Raw genomic sequence first — 17,368 nt, forward strand, 5'->3', positions numbered from 1 at the left:
GACCCTGTATCAACATCTCCTCTCAGGAAATAATTATTTAAAAGTGAATCTATGTGGAATCACTGTTGTAAACTTTAGCATTTTTCCTTTCTAATTGTAGTTCAAAGAGCATCATTTTTTCAACATGTTTTCAAGTTTCCCCCCTTGTAATTGTAAAGAGACTGATATAATAAATATGTTTTGCTTAATGGAGTGGTTGGCAAAATATAAATGAAAGCATTTGACAGGCAAAGTCTTTTTTCCTATTAATCCGTGGCTTGAAGCCTTTGAAATAACTTGATCAGTGGTGGGTATTGTGTGAAATGGTGACCCCCAAATGCCTGTCAGTTTGCTGGCATGCCATTTTTCAACAGCACAGTGTAATTATGGTGGGCTTTATTGACATCATAAATATGAGAGCACAGGTGGTATCCATTTCCACTTGTTTAATTGAAGAAATGAAAGGTCCTGTAATATGCAGTTGACATGGAGAATTTGTCAAGCCACAATAAAATTTTGCAATAGCTGTGACCTTGGGGTCAGAAAAGGACTGATCAAGAGGAAAAAATTTTTATGATATAGAAGTGACTGTATCGACCTATTTTATTCTTAGCTGTGAAGACAGGGAGAGAATGAACTCCTTCTTACCACCATCTGTTCTAAAGCTGAGTGGTAAAATCTATACAAATATTGTCTGACATCATATGCTATCATTCAATAATAAAATATAGTCAGTTTTTATTTCAAGAATGCTAAGAAGAAAAGCCAAAAGTCCTGGAATTCTACTAGATAGCCCTTGGAAGCTGACGTCAGTGTGCCCAAACACTAAGACACGAAGAAAAAGCATCAGTGATTTTTTTCGCAACAATACATGAGACCACATACAGATAACTTTTCCCCCATACAACTCAACATATAAATATCAAAATAACATTTAATTTAGGGGCAAAACATAAAATGTTGTGCCAATTCCCAGGCTCTTTTCTACATTTTTATTTTATATTGGATTATGGGCTTCCCAGGTGGCTCGGAGGTAAAGAACCCACTTGCCACTGCAGGAGACGCAAGAGATCCTGGTGTTTGGGCATATCCCCTGAAGAAGGAAATGGCAACCTACTCCAGTGTTTTTGTCTGGAAAAGTCCATGGACAGAGGAGCCTGGAGGGCAACAGTGCGTGGGGTCGCAAAGAGTCAGATACCACTGAGCTCTCACGCGTGTGCACACACACACACACACACACACACACATACACTTTATATTGGACTATAGTTGATTTACAGTGTTAGTTTCAAGTGTAACCAATGATTTTTTTAATCTTAATTTTTTTTTAATAAGCTGATTGCTTTCGATCAACAAATTGAAAAACAAAACTTCGTGTCTTCTATTCATGGCCTCATAACTATGGCAAGAATTAAATAATAGATAGCAAAGAAACCTTTGGTGTGTCTTTAAACGTAATTGAAAAAAAAAATGTAATTCATGCTGGGGAAACTCAAATTTAAACTCAGATCACAAAATGTGTTATACAGGGGTACCATTTTTCTCCTCCTCGTCCATAAACCAGAACTTTCAGGATGGTGTCAAAATTTCTGTATGTTCTCAGCAGATTTGAAGCATTGGGTTTTCCAATCCCAGAAGGTCATAGTTCCCTGGCTCATAGTTTCCACAAGAACAGTGAGGAAATCTGAGGCTCATTTTAAAAAAATAATGGCTTTCTGAGATAGAATTCATATATCATACAATTCACCCTCTTAAAGTATGCAATTGAATGGTTTTTTGTATATTCAGAGTTGTGCAATTATCTGGTTCCAGAACATTTTCATCACCCCTTAAAGAAACCCCTTACACATTCATCCCCCACCCAACCCTAGGCAAACAGTAATCTACTTTCTGTCTCTAAGGGTTTGTCTATTATGGCCATCTCATATAAGTGCTCCAGTACTCTTGCCTGGAAAATCTCACGGACGGAGGAGCCTCGTAGGCTGCAGTCCATGGGGTCGCTAGGAGTCGGACACGACTGAGCGACTTCCCTTTCACTTTTCACTTCATGCATTGGAGAAGGAAATGGCAACCCACTCCAGTGTTCTTGCCTGGAGAATCCCAGGGATGGCAGAGCCTGGTGGGCTGCCGTCTATGGGGTCGCACAGAGTCAGACACGACTGAAGCGACTTAGCAGTAGCAGCAGTAAGTGCAAGATGACTCATGTAAGTGCAGACTTCCCAGGCTCTTTGGTAAAGAGCCCGTTTACCAACACAGGAGACACAAGAGACTCAGTTTTGATCCCTGGATCAGGAAGATCAGGAGGGCATGACAACCCACTCCAGTATTCTTTCCTGGAGAATTCCATGGATAAAGGAGCCAGCAGGCTACAGTTTATAGGGTCACAAAGAGTCAGAGACGACTGAAACGACTTAGCACATAGCACATATAACACAGTCAGACAACCTGTGTCTCTTTGTGACTGGCTTCTTTCACTTAGTATAATGGTTTCAAAAAGGCCCTCTTGGTGTAATAAGTATCAGTGATTTCATTTCTTTTTGAAAAAAACAAACAAACAATTTTTCAATAGGTAATCAAGACATAAATTATTTTAAATTAAAGTTATTAATTAATTATTTAGGCCACACTGTGAAGCATGCAGGATCTTAGTTTCTCAACCAGGGATCAAACCTGTGCCCCCTGTACTGCGAGTGCAGAGCTTAACCACTGGACCACCAGGGAAGTCCCAGTACTTAATCCCTTTTTATGGCCAAATAATATTCCATTGTATGGATAGACCATTTTAACTATTTCTAAGTATATCCATTCATTAGTTTAGGGACATTTGAATTGTTTGCATTTGGGGTCATTATGTGTTTCCCTGGTAGCTCAGCTGTAAAGAATCCACCTGCAATGCAGGAGACCCTGGTTCGATTCCTAGTTTGGGAAGATCCCCTTGAGGAAGGCATGGCAACCCGCCCCAGTATTCTTGCCTGGAGAATCCCTGTGGACAGAGGAGCCTGGCGGGCTACAGTCCATAGGGTCGCAAATAGTCAGATACAACTGAGTGACTAACACAGACATGAATTATGAACATTCATATATAACTTTGGGTAGACATATATTTCCAGTTCTCCTGGTGAGATATCTAGGTGTGGAACTGCTGGGTCAGGCAGTAACTCTTTGTTGAGCAACTCTTTGAGTAACTCTTTGAAGAACTGCCTGACTTTTTTTCTCTTCAGCAGATGTGTCATTTTCATCCCCACCAGCTGTGTAGGAAGGTTCTGATATCTCCACACCCTCGCCAACACTTATTATTGTCTGTCTTTAATTGCAGCCATCGTAACGGATGTGAAGTCACAGCTCATTGCTGGGGTTTTTTTTTCAGTCTGCACAGCCCCATTACCTGTGCACTGCATGTTTCTCCTCTGTTCCTCATCCTCCTGCCCAGCCCTTCCTGTACTCCTATTGTTAACATTAGGATTGTGCCTGTTTTAAGTCCTCATAAAGCCCTAAATTCCCTATCACACCCTGCTTCCTAAGACACTTTGTCACGATTCTTTACCAACGTTCACTCCGACTGTGTCACCGGGTTGGAATGTTTATTACTTGGTTGCATTTCCACGCCTTCCACCTCATTTAACATTTCAATTGAGACACCCTTCTCCCCCCTCCAACCCCCAATGATATTAAAATTGTTAGAAAACCAATTTGAGGGAGAGAATTCCCCAACTGATGACCTGATGTGTCCCCTGCGTGGAACTTGGTGATGCCCATAGAACACTGCTGAGGCTGCAGGGCTCTGTGTGGCTGTTGGTCTGAGCTCTGCCAAGGAAGGACAGACACATGGACACTCCAGGAAACTTGTGACAGTGCTCTGCTTCTTTCCTGTATGGCTTCTGTTTAGTTGCTCAGTTGTCTGACTCTTTGCGACCCCATGAATGGTAGCCTGCCAGGCTCCTCTGTCTGTGGGATTCTCCAGACAAGAATACTGGAGTGGGTAGCAATTCCTTTCCCAGAGGATTTTCCTGACCCAGAGATCGAACCTGGGTCTCTCGCATTGCAGGCAGATTCTTTACAGTCTGAGCCATCTTCCAAAAGGAAGCCCCTTTTGTGTACTAGACTCTGGTTAATTTAGGGAAAATTGAGTTGAAAGGAGAATGGTGGAGCCATTTCAACTTGTTTTCATAGCCTACCTGGTCCCAGAATACTATCAGCCAGGAATATCAGTTAAAGTATTTTGCAACCTGTTTTAGTGATGGTTATCAATGGAATGCAGCCATCCTTAATTTCCCATTTGTTATTTCCTTTTTTTAAAAGTAATTATTCATTTGGCTGCAAAGGATGTTAGTTTCAGTATGCAGGATTTTCACTGTAGCATATGGGATCTAGATCCCCAATCAGGGATTGAACCCAGGTCCCCTTCATTGGGAACCCAGAGTCTTAGCCACTGGACCACCAAGGAAGTCTCTCCCATCTGTTACTTCATAGGGAGGAGTACACTATGTCCCTTAGGAGTTTAAAATAAAAAAGGGTGAGGAGTCATGTTTATTTACATTTTACATGGACTTCAATAACTCTTCTAAGACCACTACAGTCAGCTAAGTTAGGACTAGAAAGAACTTGAAAAAGCCCTAAGATACAAATCTGTTTATCTCCTCTCAATACATATAGCAGCCTCTATGCACCCCAAGTGAGCAAAACGTCCCCCCTTTCAGCAGTGTCACCTTTTAGAAGTTGATGTTATTCATGATTATCGAACGATTCACTCAGCAAACACCAGCTCTTGGCCAGTTGCTATCTTGCATGCTAAGTCACCTCAGTCGTGTCCAACTCTGCGACCCTATGGACTGTAGCCCACCAAGCTCCTCTGTCCGTTGGATTCTCCAGGCAAGAATACTGGAGTGGGCTGCCGTGCCCTCCTCCAGGGGATATTCCCAACCCAGGGATGGAGCCTGCGTCTCTTATGTCTCCTGCATTGATTGGCAAGTGGGTTCTTTACCACTAGCACCACCTGAGAAGCCCAGTTGTCACGTTAGCCAAGGGAGAAATCTGACATGAACAAGCTTTCCAAAACTGTGCATCCAGAAGAGACCAACAAACACACAGATAAATAGAGAGCCTTTCCCTCACAGGTTCATCTGTCCCTTGGGTCTGCCCAAACCTTTTATTTGACAGATAAGGAAAATGAAGCTCAGAGAGTCTTGACTGACACAGCTAATTAATGGCAAAAGTGAAATTTTGACCAGATAGCTTGACTTTTAGTTTCTAGAATTCATTTATTTTCTCATTTAGACAAGTGTGCGATAAAACAGCTAAGATGAGAGAACTCTGGCCGATGTGTGTTGGAATTAAGCACGCTGAGAAATATCCATGGTCCTTTTACAATTAAAAATAAAAATGTCTTGTTGTTGAGTTTTTCTCTTTCATCTTTTAGTATTTGGCCAACATGTGAACAACACAGACAGGATATTGAGTGCTGAGCAAAGTCATAAAGCAAACACAGAACAGAGCCCGGGATTTGCACCCAGAGGAAAGAAAGCGTAGAGCTGCATGTGGAAGTTGGCTTTTCCCAAACACTCGTACTCTTAGCTTGGAGTAATTTGGACTCTGTTGTTGTTGTCAACTCGAGTCCGACTTTCAGTTTATGCCTAACATAAACTGTGATGAACCTGGCCCATGACAGCCCTCCAGAGAGAGGGGCCCTTCCCTGTGTTGTCCCAGGAGTAACCCTCTGGTGGGGCAGGCTGGGGGGCAACTGTATTCTCCTCCCCAAAGGGACACCTGTGCTCTGAGTGCTGAAGAGCTTCTTCTTCCACTCTTCTTCCCTCAGCACGTTCTCTTTGGTACAGCACAGGGCAGGCGTGCAGAGTGCAGAAAGGATGCATAGCATGGACCAGACACCAATGACAGGCACACCTTGGGGATAGTGTGGCTCAGTTCCATGCAAGAAAAAACAAGTGTTTTGGTTTCCTGGTGGCTCAGAGGGTAAAGTGTCTGCCTACAATGCAGGAGATGGGTTTGATCCCTGGGTTGGGAAGATCCCCTGGAGAAGGAAATGGCAACCCACTCCAGTACTCTTGCCTGGAAAATCCCATGGACGGAGAAGCCTGGTAGGCTACAGTCCATGGGGTTGCAAAGAGTTGGACACAATTGAGCAACTTCACTTCAGCCTGGATGAAAATTAGAAATCCCAGCTGCTAGACCACCGAGGGCTAGAGGCTGGAAGCAAAGTTGCCCTGGCATTTGCCTTGTTTTTTCTATTTGCCTTGCCATGTTGGTTTCCTAGTGCATATTTCTTGTTGTTTAGTTGCTAAGTCGTGTCCAATCTTTGTGACCCTCTGGACTGTAACCCACCAGGCTCCTCTGTCCATGGGATTTCCCAGGCAAGAATACTAGAGTGGGTTACCATTTTCTTCTTCAGGGGACCTTCTTGATGCAGGGATCAAACCCGGGTCTCCTAAATTGCAGGTGAGCCACCAGACTGAGCCACCAAGGAAGCCACCACCCCATATATTTTTTTCAGATTCTTTCCCCTTATTGGCTGGTCTCATTTTAGATGGAGGAGTGGAGAGCGAGACTAGTAATTGAGTTGTCAGTATTTCAGCTCCTGGGAAGGATGTGTAATCACTGGACCAACTTTACAAAAGTTATTTTGTTGTTGAATAAATAAAAGGTGGTTTTGTAATTCATTAAAATAATTGTCATTCCCCCCCCACCCCAGCGATTAGTAGGTGTGAAGTTGATTGCTACATGCTTTGCCTGTCACCCCTTTGTGACATGCTCCTCAATGGCCTGACAGCTGGCATGCTCCAGGGAGGTGATGGGTGTGGCCTCACACCATTTTCTTTAGCCAGACATGCAAGCAATTTCAATGTTGACCTTTGTTCACTCACCCTCGACTTCTACATCAAGTGGTGAGGCTAGGCGTTCCCTGTCTTTGCTTCTGTTCATATCCATCCAAAGTGTATTGACAAGTCAATTCTATTGTTAAGAATGGAATTGCTATAAAAATGGAAGAGATGAATTCTTTATGTAACAAGGGGGGGTGTCCCAATTTCATTATTAACATCAAACAATTCCACTCTTTCAGGCTTGTATTTCAAAGCAGCACATCTTATGAAAAGCCTATTGTGTCCTGGTGAAGTTGACTATACTTGCTTAATCTTAGATACCTTTCAGCTAAAATTAATTTGCTAAAATGTGAAAAAATGCAAATGAAAATTTAAAATTTTACTCCCCCAGTGAGGCTCAAATGAAAAATGCATACAAATTATTTTTTATACCCTTTTTTCCCCCTTTAGAATAGACTAAGAATGCCAGGTAAGGCATTACCTTTTCTTTTGGAAAGATCAAGGTATGTGCTTGTAAAGACAAGAGTGGAAAGGAATAAGAAAAAAATTTTTTTAACTTTATTTAAGCAGCAGGAATGCAGGTACTTTATTTTTCTTTCTACCATTGTTTGGGAAATTAAAAAATAACAAAGGAGGGAACTGCCTGGAGGTCCAGTGTTTAGGACTTGGTGCTCTCATTGTTGGGGGCTGGGGTTCAGTTGCTGATGGGGGAACCAAAATCCTGGAAACAGAGCAACACAGCAAAAAAAAAAAAAAAGATGCAACATAAAACTATGTTTTGATAACAACATAAGACTTGCCCCTGATGTTGCACTTCTCTTTTGCAGTACATAGCTGTATAATAAGTACCAAAATTGTTTTTCCTGTTAAAGAAAGAATTTCAATAATTTAAGTAATGCTACAAGTGGACAGTAACTGGTGACAAATTTTAAGAATTTAGTTTTTGGATCTTAACTTATTTGCCCCTGATTTAGTACTCTTTTATGTGTTAGTCGCTCAGTCACGTCCAACTCTTTGATCCCATGGACTGTCGCCCTCCAGGCTCCTCTGTCCATGGAATTCTCCAAGCAAGGATACTGGAGTGGGTAGCTATTTCCTTCTCCAGGGGTCTTCCTCTTTCAACAAAAATTTATGTCATTAAACTAAAAAGATTTCCAAACGGTACTAACTAAAAAGCCTGGCGAATGTTTTGTCACGTTCACCAAAGCCCAATATTTAGCAGATCAAATTATACATACAGTGTATATCTATATGTATGCATCTGAAATGATACAAATAGCATCATCAGGGTTTAGCGTTATCGATCTAGCAGCCTGGCCTTTGTTCACACTCCCCCAGCAGGTGACAAGTCTGCATCCAACACCCGCTCCTCTTCTAGAAGCTTTATCAGCAACCGTGCACCGTTCTTTCTTCCATGCTCTCTTCTTTCACTGAGATCCAGAGTCACATGCCGCGTAAGAACTAACAGATCCCTGCTACACTCGATCCACCTCTCCCCAGTCAGAACATCCTGCTAGCTCACAACTAGGCTGCTGAGTAGACACGCAGGCTTTTCCAGATTTCCCCGGCTACACTTAGCACATGTTTGTAGCTGTGCGTTCAGCTGCTGCACTTTCTATAGCAATGTCTCCTGTATTTCTGCTGTTTCAGCAGAAAAGATCCCCAGCATCTTCCTGGACACCTGGTTTTTAGCAGCCCGGAGTCCCGCTCGGGAGACTGGAGGACAGGCTCGGGCCCCCGGGAAAGCAAAGAAACGGGAACCACCCGCGGCCAGTCTCCCGAGTCTCTCTCTCCTCACTATTCAGACTGCAGAGGGACCGCGACCCTCAAGGCGTCTGGAGCCGCAAGGCGGGGCTGAGGGCGGAGTCAGGGCGAGGTGAGGGGCGGGGCCAGGAGTGGGCGGAGTCAGCAGAGCTTGGGTTGGGCAGTCAGGGAGTGAGTGGAACCGGAGTTTGCAGAGGGGGGCGGGGCGGGGTCGAAGCTGAGGGCGGGGCAGAGTCAGAGCGTGGGTGGAGTCTGAGATCGGTGGGAGAGGCATGCGTGGAGTCGGATCTGGAGGCGGGATCAGAACTCGGGGGCTGGGCAGAGCCCAGGAGTGGGCGGAGTCTGAGATCGGCGAGGGCGGGGCCTGGGCTAACGGTCCAAGGGTGTCCTCCCGCGGCGACCGTCGAGCGCCGGGGCTGTGGGCAGAAAGCGCTGTGGAGAAGAAGCCGAATTCCGGCCGAGCGGGGGAGGCGTCTGGGCGGGGCCTGCGTGTGGCTGGCTGCTGTCCAAGAGCGAGAGCGTCTAGGCGAGCGCTCCTAGGAGCAGCTGGCGAGAACGCTGAGGTGAAACCGGGTGGCGGCGGGCGGCGGGCCGTCGTCTGTTCCTGAGGGCAGGCCTCTGGGCCGCGACGTCCGCGGTGGGAATGGTCTCTCTTCCCGGCTGCCCGCGGGTGGCGGTCACCCCGGTGCCCTCGAGAGGTGGAAGCCGGCGGGTTGCGGTTCGGGGGACGCCCCGGGGTGCGAAGTGGGCAGCTGACGCCGGCTTCCAGTCCACACCCGCGGAGTCACAGTCACGTAGGAACACACAGGACACGGGTGGAGTGTGCTCGTTCGCGTGGCGCGGCGCATGTAGACGCGCGGGTGTAATCGATGCGGGGGGGATAAGCGCGTTCTGAGGTACCTCAGTGCGTCACCCGCCCGCTCCCCCCACTCCCAGCCTGGCTGACGCGCGGCCGTTCTGTGGGGTTGACAGGTGTGTGCGGACACGTGCGCACGGGCACTGGCCCTGGAGGCCCCCACCCACGACTCACACCCCGCTCCCCGCCACCTCAGGCGCCCTCTCCACAGTGCTCCCTGTTCTAGAATGTCCTAGATTTGGAATCTTCAGGTACATTTTAAAGCGTGGAGGGTTTAAAAGGGACGGTTTTTAATCTCTGTGTGCAAGTCATGTCCCTTCCTCCCTCTCTTTCGTTCTTTTTTTCAAAGCAGTGTTTGGTTTAAAAAAAAAAAATTAAGACTACCTTGAAAGTTTACTAGCAAGTGCTCTTTTTGTCTCCATGCTGGTGAGTTCTCCAGAGATGGGCGGTTCCCCGTTTTGTTATGGCCAACCCAGAATATACAAAACTTGCTGAGTTCCCACTGAAGGAGTAAAAACTACCCTTTTGAATTGGATTTATAAAAATAATTGAACAGCTGTTCCCCTCTAGGCAAGGTGGCCAACTTTGTCAAAGTTTGTCAAAAAAAAAAAAAAAGTCTTTGGTTTGTGATGGAAGTTCGGGGGGATTTTCACGTACAGAAATAACCACATAAGAGGATTTCTCTGTAGCAGCCCCAGCACAGGTCTGTAGAATAAACTAGAAGATTATATAGGACCATCCATGCCAGGTCTTTGGAAGCTCTGTTGATCTAGAATAGTAGGTTACAATTTGTACTTGTTTCTGTAATTTAAATGCTGGATATAAATGTAAAATTAGTTATTAACTAAAATTCTGTTTATCCAGAAAGTTAATTGTAGCAATATTATTCTCAAATTACAAATCAGGTTTCTTTTAGGACTTGCTCATTAATTTAGTCAACAAATAGCTAGCAGCTACTATGCCTGAGGTGCTAGCCTAACTAGGCACTGTAGGACACAGTAAGGGCAAGGCAAGGCACAGCCCTGTCATCCTGAACCCCACCCTGTAATGAGAGAATTAAGAATGCTGAGAGAAGGAATAGAGGCTGGGGATACTTGAAGTAGGGTGATAAGATCTTCTCTTTGAGACCCCCAAAATGTTAAAGCTCTTGTCTTGGGAGGATCTGAGGGTGGGATTGGAGCGGATGCTCAAGGAAGACGGAACTGTGTGCCAAAGTCCCAGGTCCCATTTGTAGAGAGGAGAGCTGCTGAGTTATCTGGAGAGTGGTAATCAGCAGTGGGGGGTGGGGGGGTGGAGATGATGTATATCTAGTGTCTGTAGTATAGGGCCAACCTCATAATAGTCACTCCACAACTATTACCTGTGACATTGCCACCAGGTCACCTTAACTGGACTAGTTCCTCCACCACCTTTCCCTTTCCCTTGTCAAGGAGCTGTGTCTGTGGTCTTCGGGCTGTACACGTCTAGCTCCACACCATGCACTTTGTTTTTTTTTTTTTTTTAGCTTCTCTCTGAGCCACCCCTCCTGTCCTGACTCAGTACCTGATACATGTCAGACACTCAACTCACATGTGTTGAATGAATAAACTATGTATAAGACTAGGAAATAGCAGTACTCTAGATAAGGAGTGACTGACCCTTGCACTGAGGAGATGGCACTGGAGATGGAGAAACAGAGACTTTTAAAATATATTTGGAAAATAGAAGGGACAGCAGTTGCTGATGAATGGTGTAATCTCTGTATCACCATACTGGCCTCTTTATTTCATGTTAATTTTGTATTTCTCAAAAACCTAGAGAAGTAAGTTGTCATTTTCTTTTTGTAGACAGACACTAAAGTATATCACCATATATTTTGATTAACAGTAAGAAGTGAAGGAACTTCAAAGAGTTCATGTGATATTCCTCTAAGTAAGTAACCAGCAAGAGATGTTAAGGGCTAAAATTTTGGAGAACTCAGTATGTAGATGGATAGTATTTTTACACAAAATCTAGCTACTGAATAGTTTGTCTTCTCTAGCCTCAAGTGTCTAGCATTGGACAGACTCTCAATATATGTTGGCTGAGTGGATGGATGAATGAATGAATCTGTCAGGCTGGCAAGTATTTCAGAGACTGAAATTGCGTAGTGATCAGTTTCAACCAGATCAGACTCCGCTGAAGAATAAATAGGACCTTAACACTGCTAAATTGTTTATTCTGGCTTGAATGCAGAAACTGCTACATTGGATAAGAATGAAAAGCAGTGTTCTCATCAGTCAAGAGCCTGTGGACATCTTGGCTCTTTATGTACACTATTTTGAATTCTCACAACAACCTTGTAGGATAGATTATCCATATTTTGTGGATGAGGAGATTAAAGCTCAGTAATTCAAAACATTTGACCACAAACTAGTGGCGCTGGAATTCAAAATCATATTTGAGTAATTGTGCAGCCTTCTTGAAACTTATGCTATGCAATGTGTCCTGAAAGTACAGCCTGGAGATGAGAGCATTCTAAAGAGGCCACATAAAATGAAGTGAAATCAAGTAAATCTGCTAGTTTGGTGTAGCTGACAGCTGTTACTACATTAAAACCTTTTCTAGTGACTAAGTTGAGGGACAAGTCTCTGTTTCATTTATCTCATGTTTATTGAGTGCTTTTTATGTGCAAGATAGCATTGAAATGCACTCACAAATTTTAAGATGCTGCTTCTGCCCTGGTGGAGCTTAGAGGGGAGGGTGAAGTACTGCCTAAATCCATACACAATGTAACTAGAAGCATGAGAGGTGGTTACAGTGTAGTTTTGCTATGTTTGTTTAAAAGTAGGCTTTATGGTAGTAAATATTTAAATCTGCAATGTCCCATCTCTCATCTGAAACTCTAAATTTGTTCAAATATTGACTAATTTTTTTTTTGCAAAGTGAAAGTTAAAAATTGAAACCTAACTATATCATTCGTAACTTTAAAAGACCTTTTAAAAATATACTTTTTACAGGTTGAATCTAACTTACATTTCACTGTTGTAATATAAAAATTTCCTGGAACTTCCTTGGTGGTCCAGTGGCTAAGATTCTGAGCTCCCAATGCAGGGGGCATGGATTCGATCCCTGGTCAGGGAACTAGATCCCACATGCCACAGCTAAGAGTTTGCATGCTGCAACTACAAATCAGATCTTCCACAACTATAGCCTGAAGATTCCTCATGCCGCATTGAAGATCGAAGGCCTTAATAAGCTGCAACTAAGATCTAGTGCAGCCAAATAAATAAAGTTTTCCCAAAGAATGAGTAGAATATCCCATACTTTCCTAAATAAATTCTTTTTTCAGTCTTGGAATTTTTCAAGCTTTATTTCAGTTGTTTAACTTATGCATCTAAATTATATTTTCTAAAATGCAGATAAAAGAATGGCCAACTCTATTGCATCAAAGAACTTTACTGCACTTTCAAATCTACATCCAAATATGGCTAATCTGGTAAGTTTCAGCAATGCAGTAGTTCATTTGTTCTCTGTTGAAGCTTTAGGTGGTGATATTACATTGTGTCAACATTATTGATTCGTTTCAACACATGCTTGTATAATTGACAAGTATACAGATACTTATTGCACTGGTGATTGTTAGATATTAAACACTCCTAAACCTCTTTGTATTTATGCCAGCTGAATGAAAATTCGTCTTTTTTTTTTTGTCTGCACGTTAGGAGATTATAGATATGACTTAGTTCAGTTGAGTTCAGTCCCTCAATCGTGTCTGACTCTTTGCGACCCCATGAATCACAGCACGCCAGGCCTCCCTGTCCATCACCAATTCCCTGAGTTCACTCAAACTCATGTCCATTGAGTCGGTGATCCCATCCAGCCATGTCATCCTCTGTCATCCCCTTCTCCTCCTGCCCCCAATCCCTCCCAGCATCAGAGTCTTTTCCAATGAATCAACCAATGAGATGGCCAAAGTATTGGAGTTTCAGCTTTAGCATCAGTCCTTCCAATGAACACCCAGGACTGATCTCCTTTAGAATGGACTGGTTGGATCTCCTTGCGGTCCAAGGGACTCTCAAGAGTCTTCTCCAACACCACAGTTCAAAAGCATCAATTCTTCAGTGTTCAGCTTTCTTCACAGTCCAACTCTCACATCCATACATGACCACTGGAAAAACCATAGCCTTGACTAGACGGACCTTTGTTGGCAAAGTAATGTCTCTGTTTTTGAATATGCTATCTAGGTTGGTCATAATTTTCCTTCCAAGGAGTAAGCGTCTTTTAATTTCATGGCTGTAATCACCATCTGCAGTGATTTTGGAGCCCAAAAAAACAAAGTCTGACACTATTTCCACTGTTTCCCTATCTATTTGCCATGAAGTGATGGGACCAGATGCCATGATCTTAGTTTTCTGAATGTTGAGTTTTAAACCAGCTTTTTCACTCTCCTCTTTCACTTTCATCAAGAGGCTTTTTAGTTCCTCTTCACTCTCTGCCATAAGGGTGGTGTCATCTGCATATCTGAGGTTATTGATATTTCTCCCGGCAATCTTGATTCTAGCTTGTGCTTCTTCCAGCCCAGCGTTTCTCATGATGTACTCTGCATATAAGTTAAATAAGCAGGGTGACAATATACAGCCTTGACGTCCTCCTTTTCCTATTTGGAACCAGTCTGTTGTTCCATGTCCAGTTCTAACTGTTGCTTCCTGACCTGCATATAGATTTCTCAAGAGGCAGGTCAGCTGGTCTGGTATTCCCATCACTTCCAGAATTTTCCACAGTTTATTGTGATCCACACAGTCAAAGGCTTTGGCATAGTCAAGAAAGCAGAAATAGATGTTTTTCTGGAACTCTGTTGCTTTGTCCATGATCCCACGGATGTTGGCAATTTGATCTCTGGTTCCTCTGCCTTTTCTAAAACCAGCTTGAACATCTGGAAGTTCATGGTTCACGTATTGCTGAAGCCTGGCTTGGAGAATTTTGAGCATTACTTTACTAGCGTGTGAGATGAGTGCAATTGTGCGGTAGTTTGAGCATTCTTTGGCATTGCCTTTCTTTGGGATTGGAACAAAAACGGACCTTTTCCAGTCCTGTGGCCACTGCTGATATGACTAGTAATTGTTAAAAATTATTGGAAGTTTATTTGTATTATTTTAATTAAATATAGCAAAAAGTTGGATACGACTTCATGACTAAACAACAACAAATTAAATATTTAATATGCACTCAAATTTAGCATTGCAAGGTTATTGTTACCATCTTTCTAAATTCCATATATATGCATTAGTATACTGTATTGGTGTTTTTCTTTCTGGCTTACTTCACTCTGTATAATAGGCTCCAGTTTCATCCGCCTCATTAGAACTGATTCAAATGTATTCTTTTTAATGGCTGAGTAATACTCCATTGTGTATATGTACCATAGCTTTCTTATCCATTCATCTGCTGATGGACATCTAGGTTGCTTCCATGTCCTGGCTATTATAAACAGTGCTGCAATGAACATTGGGGTACACGTGTCTCTTTCTATTCTGGTTTCCTCAGAAAGATGGTAACAATAACCCTGTATACGAGACAGCAAAAGAGACACTGATGTATAGAACAGTCTTTTGGACTCTGTGGGAGAGGGAGAGGGTGGGATGATTTGGGAGAATAGCATTGAAACATGTATAATATCATATATGAAACGAGTCGCTAGTCTAGGTTCACGTGCATCCAGATGCACGATACTGGATGCTTGGGGCTGGTGCACTGGGACGACCCAGAGGGATGGTATGGGGAGGGAGGAGGGAGGAGGGTTCAGGATGGGGAACACATGTATACCTGTGGCAGATTCATTTTGATATATGGCAAAACCAATACAATATTGTAAAGTTAAAAAATTAGCATTGCAAAATTAAAGCATTTTTGTTAAGCAGCATCTATTGTCCAATCAAATTGTCCATGTTATATGCTGAAATACTTGTTATTATGTTGCTTTTGTGACAAAGGTACACAAATGATGTGTTTCTGAAATCATTGTGTGAAAATTTATTTTGGTGAGAAAGGTTGTGGGGGCACCAGTTATTTCAAATTTGCGAAGATTGTTATTTATTTGAAAGAAATCTAGGTGGAATCATATCATAAAGTGAAGAGCTTACTATAAAGCAATTATCATACTCCCTTATCTTTCCTACCCCCAGCAGTCTGCTATTTATATTTGGAATGTGCAAATCAGATTTCTTAAAATGAGATAAATTACATATAACTCTCATAGAAGGCACTGGCAACCCACTCCAGTACTCTTGCCTGGAAAATCCCATGGATGGAGGAGACTGGTAGGCTGCAGTCCATGGGGTTGCTAAGAGTCAGACACGACTGAGCGACTTCTTTCATTTTTCACTTTCATGCATGAGAAGGCACTGGCAGCCCACTCCAGTACTCTTGCCTGGAACATCCCATGAACAGGAGAGCCTGGTGGGCTGCCATCTATGGGGTCGCACAGAGTCGTACACAACTGAAGCGACTTAGCAGCAGCAGCAGCACATATAACTTTAATAGTTTGCAATTTAAACTTTATTAAATTTAAACTTTATTAATGTTAAAAAAAAATCGGAGAAGGCAATGGGACCCCACTCCAGTACTCTTGCCTGGAAAATCCCATGGATGGAGGAATCTGGAAAGCTGCAGTCCATGGGGTCACTGAGGGTCGGACACGACTGAGCAACTTCACTTTTACTTTTACTTTTCATGCATTGGAGAAGGAAATGGCAACCCACTCCAGTGTTATTGCCTGGAGAATCCCAGGGACGGGGGAGCCTGGTGGGCTCCCGTCTTTGGGGTCGCACAGAGTTGGACACGACTGAAGTGACTTAGCAATGTTAAAAATAATTATGGCTGTTACAGTTTTTCTTGAAAGGTAAACTCTTTGCTAATTGCCTCTTCATTAGAAAATTTTACTCAATATTCTCACTAGTTGTTTTCCTAACAAAATTCAGTGAGAGCTGCAGCATATGGAATTAAAAAAAATAATAACAGTGTGTCTAAATGTAATAAGGCTAGCTAATAGCTCAGCTAGGATGTGGTAGTCTTAAAAGATTGCATGTATTTGAAATTGAGCAGATTATTGCAAGGTTAAAGTCAGTAGCTAGAATTATAAGTTCATCCTTTCAGAAAAAGGTAGTTATTTTTATTTTTTAAAGTATTTAAAAATATTTAATTTTTCTTTTAGTCACTATAGAGAACATTAAAAATATTAAAGACATGTTAATACCTTTAAGATTTAAGATCTAGGACTTTAGAGCTTAGATTTATTAGCAGTGATATGCAAGTTTTGTTACAATCTAATATATGTTACTGTCCAGCATGTTTGCATTAAGAAGCTAAGCAATTCTATGTGGATTGTTAGAAAACCGTATATAAAAGAAAGCTTTGAAGACCATGGCAAATTAAATTGCATTATACATGTGCTTTGAATGAATTCAGTAAGAATTGATAGCATAGGGCAGTTACTGTGCTCCACCTAGTGATTGAAAATAAAGTAGAAACATACTAAGTATTAAATGATTATATTTGTAATAGTAGTTAACTGTCTTATTACTTTGTACTATTCCTTGTAGAATGAACATTTATGAAGTTCTTTTAGATGTTTGTCTGGAATAAATACATTTAAATGGTTCCTAGTCAAAAATGTTTGTTAGAACCAGTAAAATATAACAAGTCCATGAAATTAAATTTACCATCTCCATCTGTGTTTAATATTCGTCTTCTATAACCCTTTTGTTTTTCAGAAAATAATCGGCATAGTTATTGGAAAAACAGATGTCAAAGGCTTTCCAGACAGAAAAAGCTGAGTTCTATTTAACTCTTTGCTTCACTTTTCATCAACTGTGGCTTATGACTACAACAAAGTATATTTAAGTGATTAAATTTCTCATGCCTGTTTAACTCCCTAAGAGCAATGGCTATGTTCTCTATTGCATGGTAAAGTACTTGA

At 42.4% G+C, this 17,368-nt stretch overlaps 1 protein-coding gene across 1 annotated transcript in view; it reads left to right on the plus strand.

Moving 5' to 3' along the window:
* The first annotated feature begins 7,970 nt into the window (after positions 1–7,970).
* Positions 7,971–17,368, plus strand: part of MEIOB (meiosis specific with OB domains) — a 37,382-nt gene continuing 27,984 nt past the window's right edge. The window contains exons 1-3 of the mRNA XM_027527587.1: positions 7,971–9,139; positions 12,813–12,889; positions 17,163–17,220. Of these exons, the coding sequence (XP_027383388.1) occupies positions 12,821–12,889; positions 17,163–17,220 (127 nt within the window). The 5' untranslated portion in view covers positions 7,971–9,139; positions 12,813–12,820. The remainder of the gene's footprint in view (positions 9,140–12,812; positions 12,890–17,162; positions 17,221–17,368) is intronic.

The sequence above is a fragment of the Bos indicus x Bos taurus genome, chromosome 25 (genome assembly GCF_003369695.1).
Source record: "Bos indicus x Bos taurus breed Angus x Brahman F1 hybrid chromosome 25, Bos_hybrid_MaternalHap_v2.0, whole genome shotgun sequence".
Taxonomy (NCBI): Eukaryota; Metazoa; Chordata; class Mammalia; order Artiodactyla; family Bovidae; genus Bos; species Bos indicus x Bos taurus.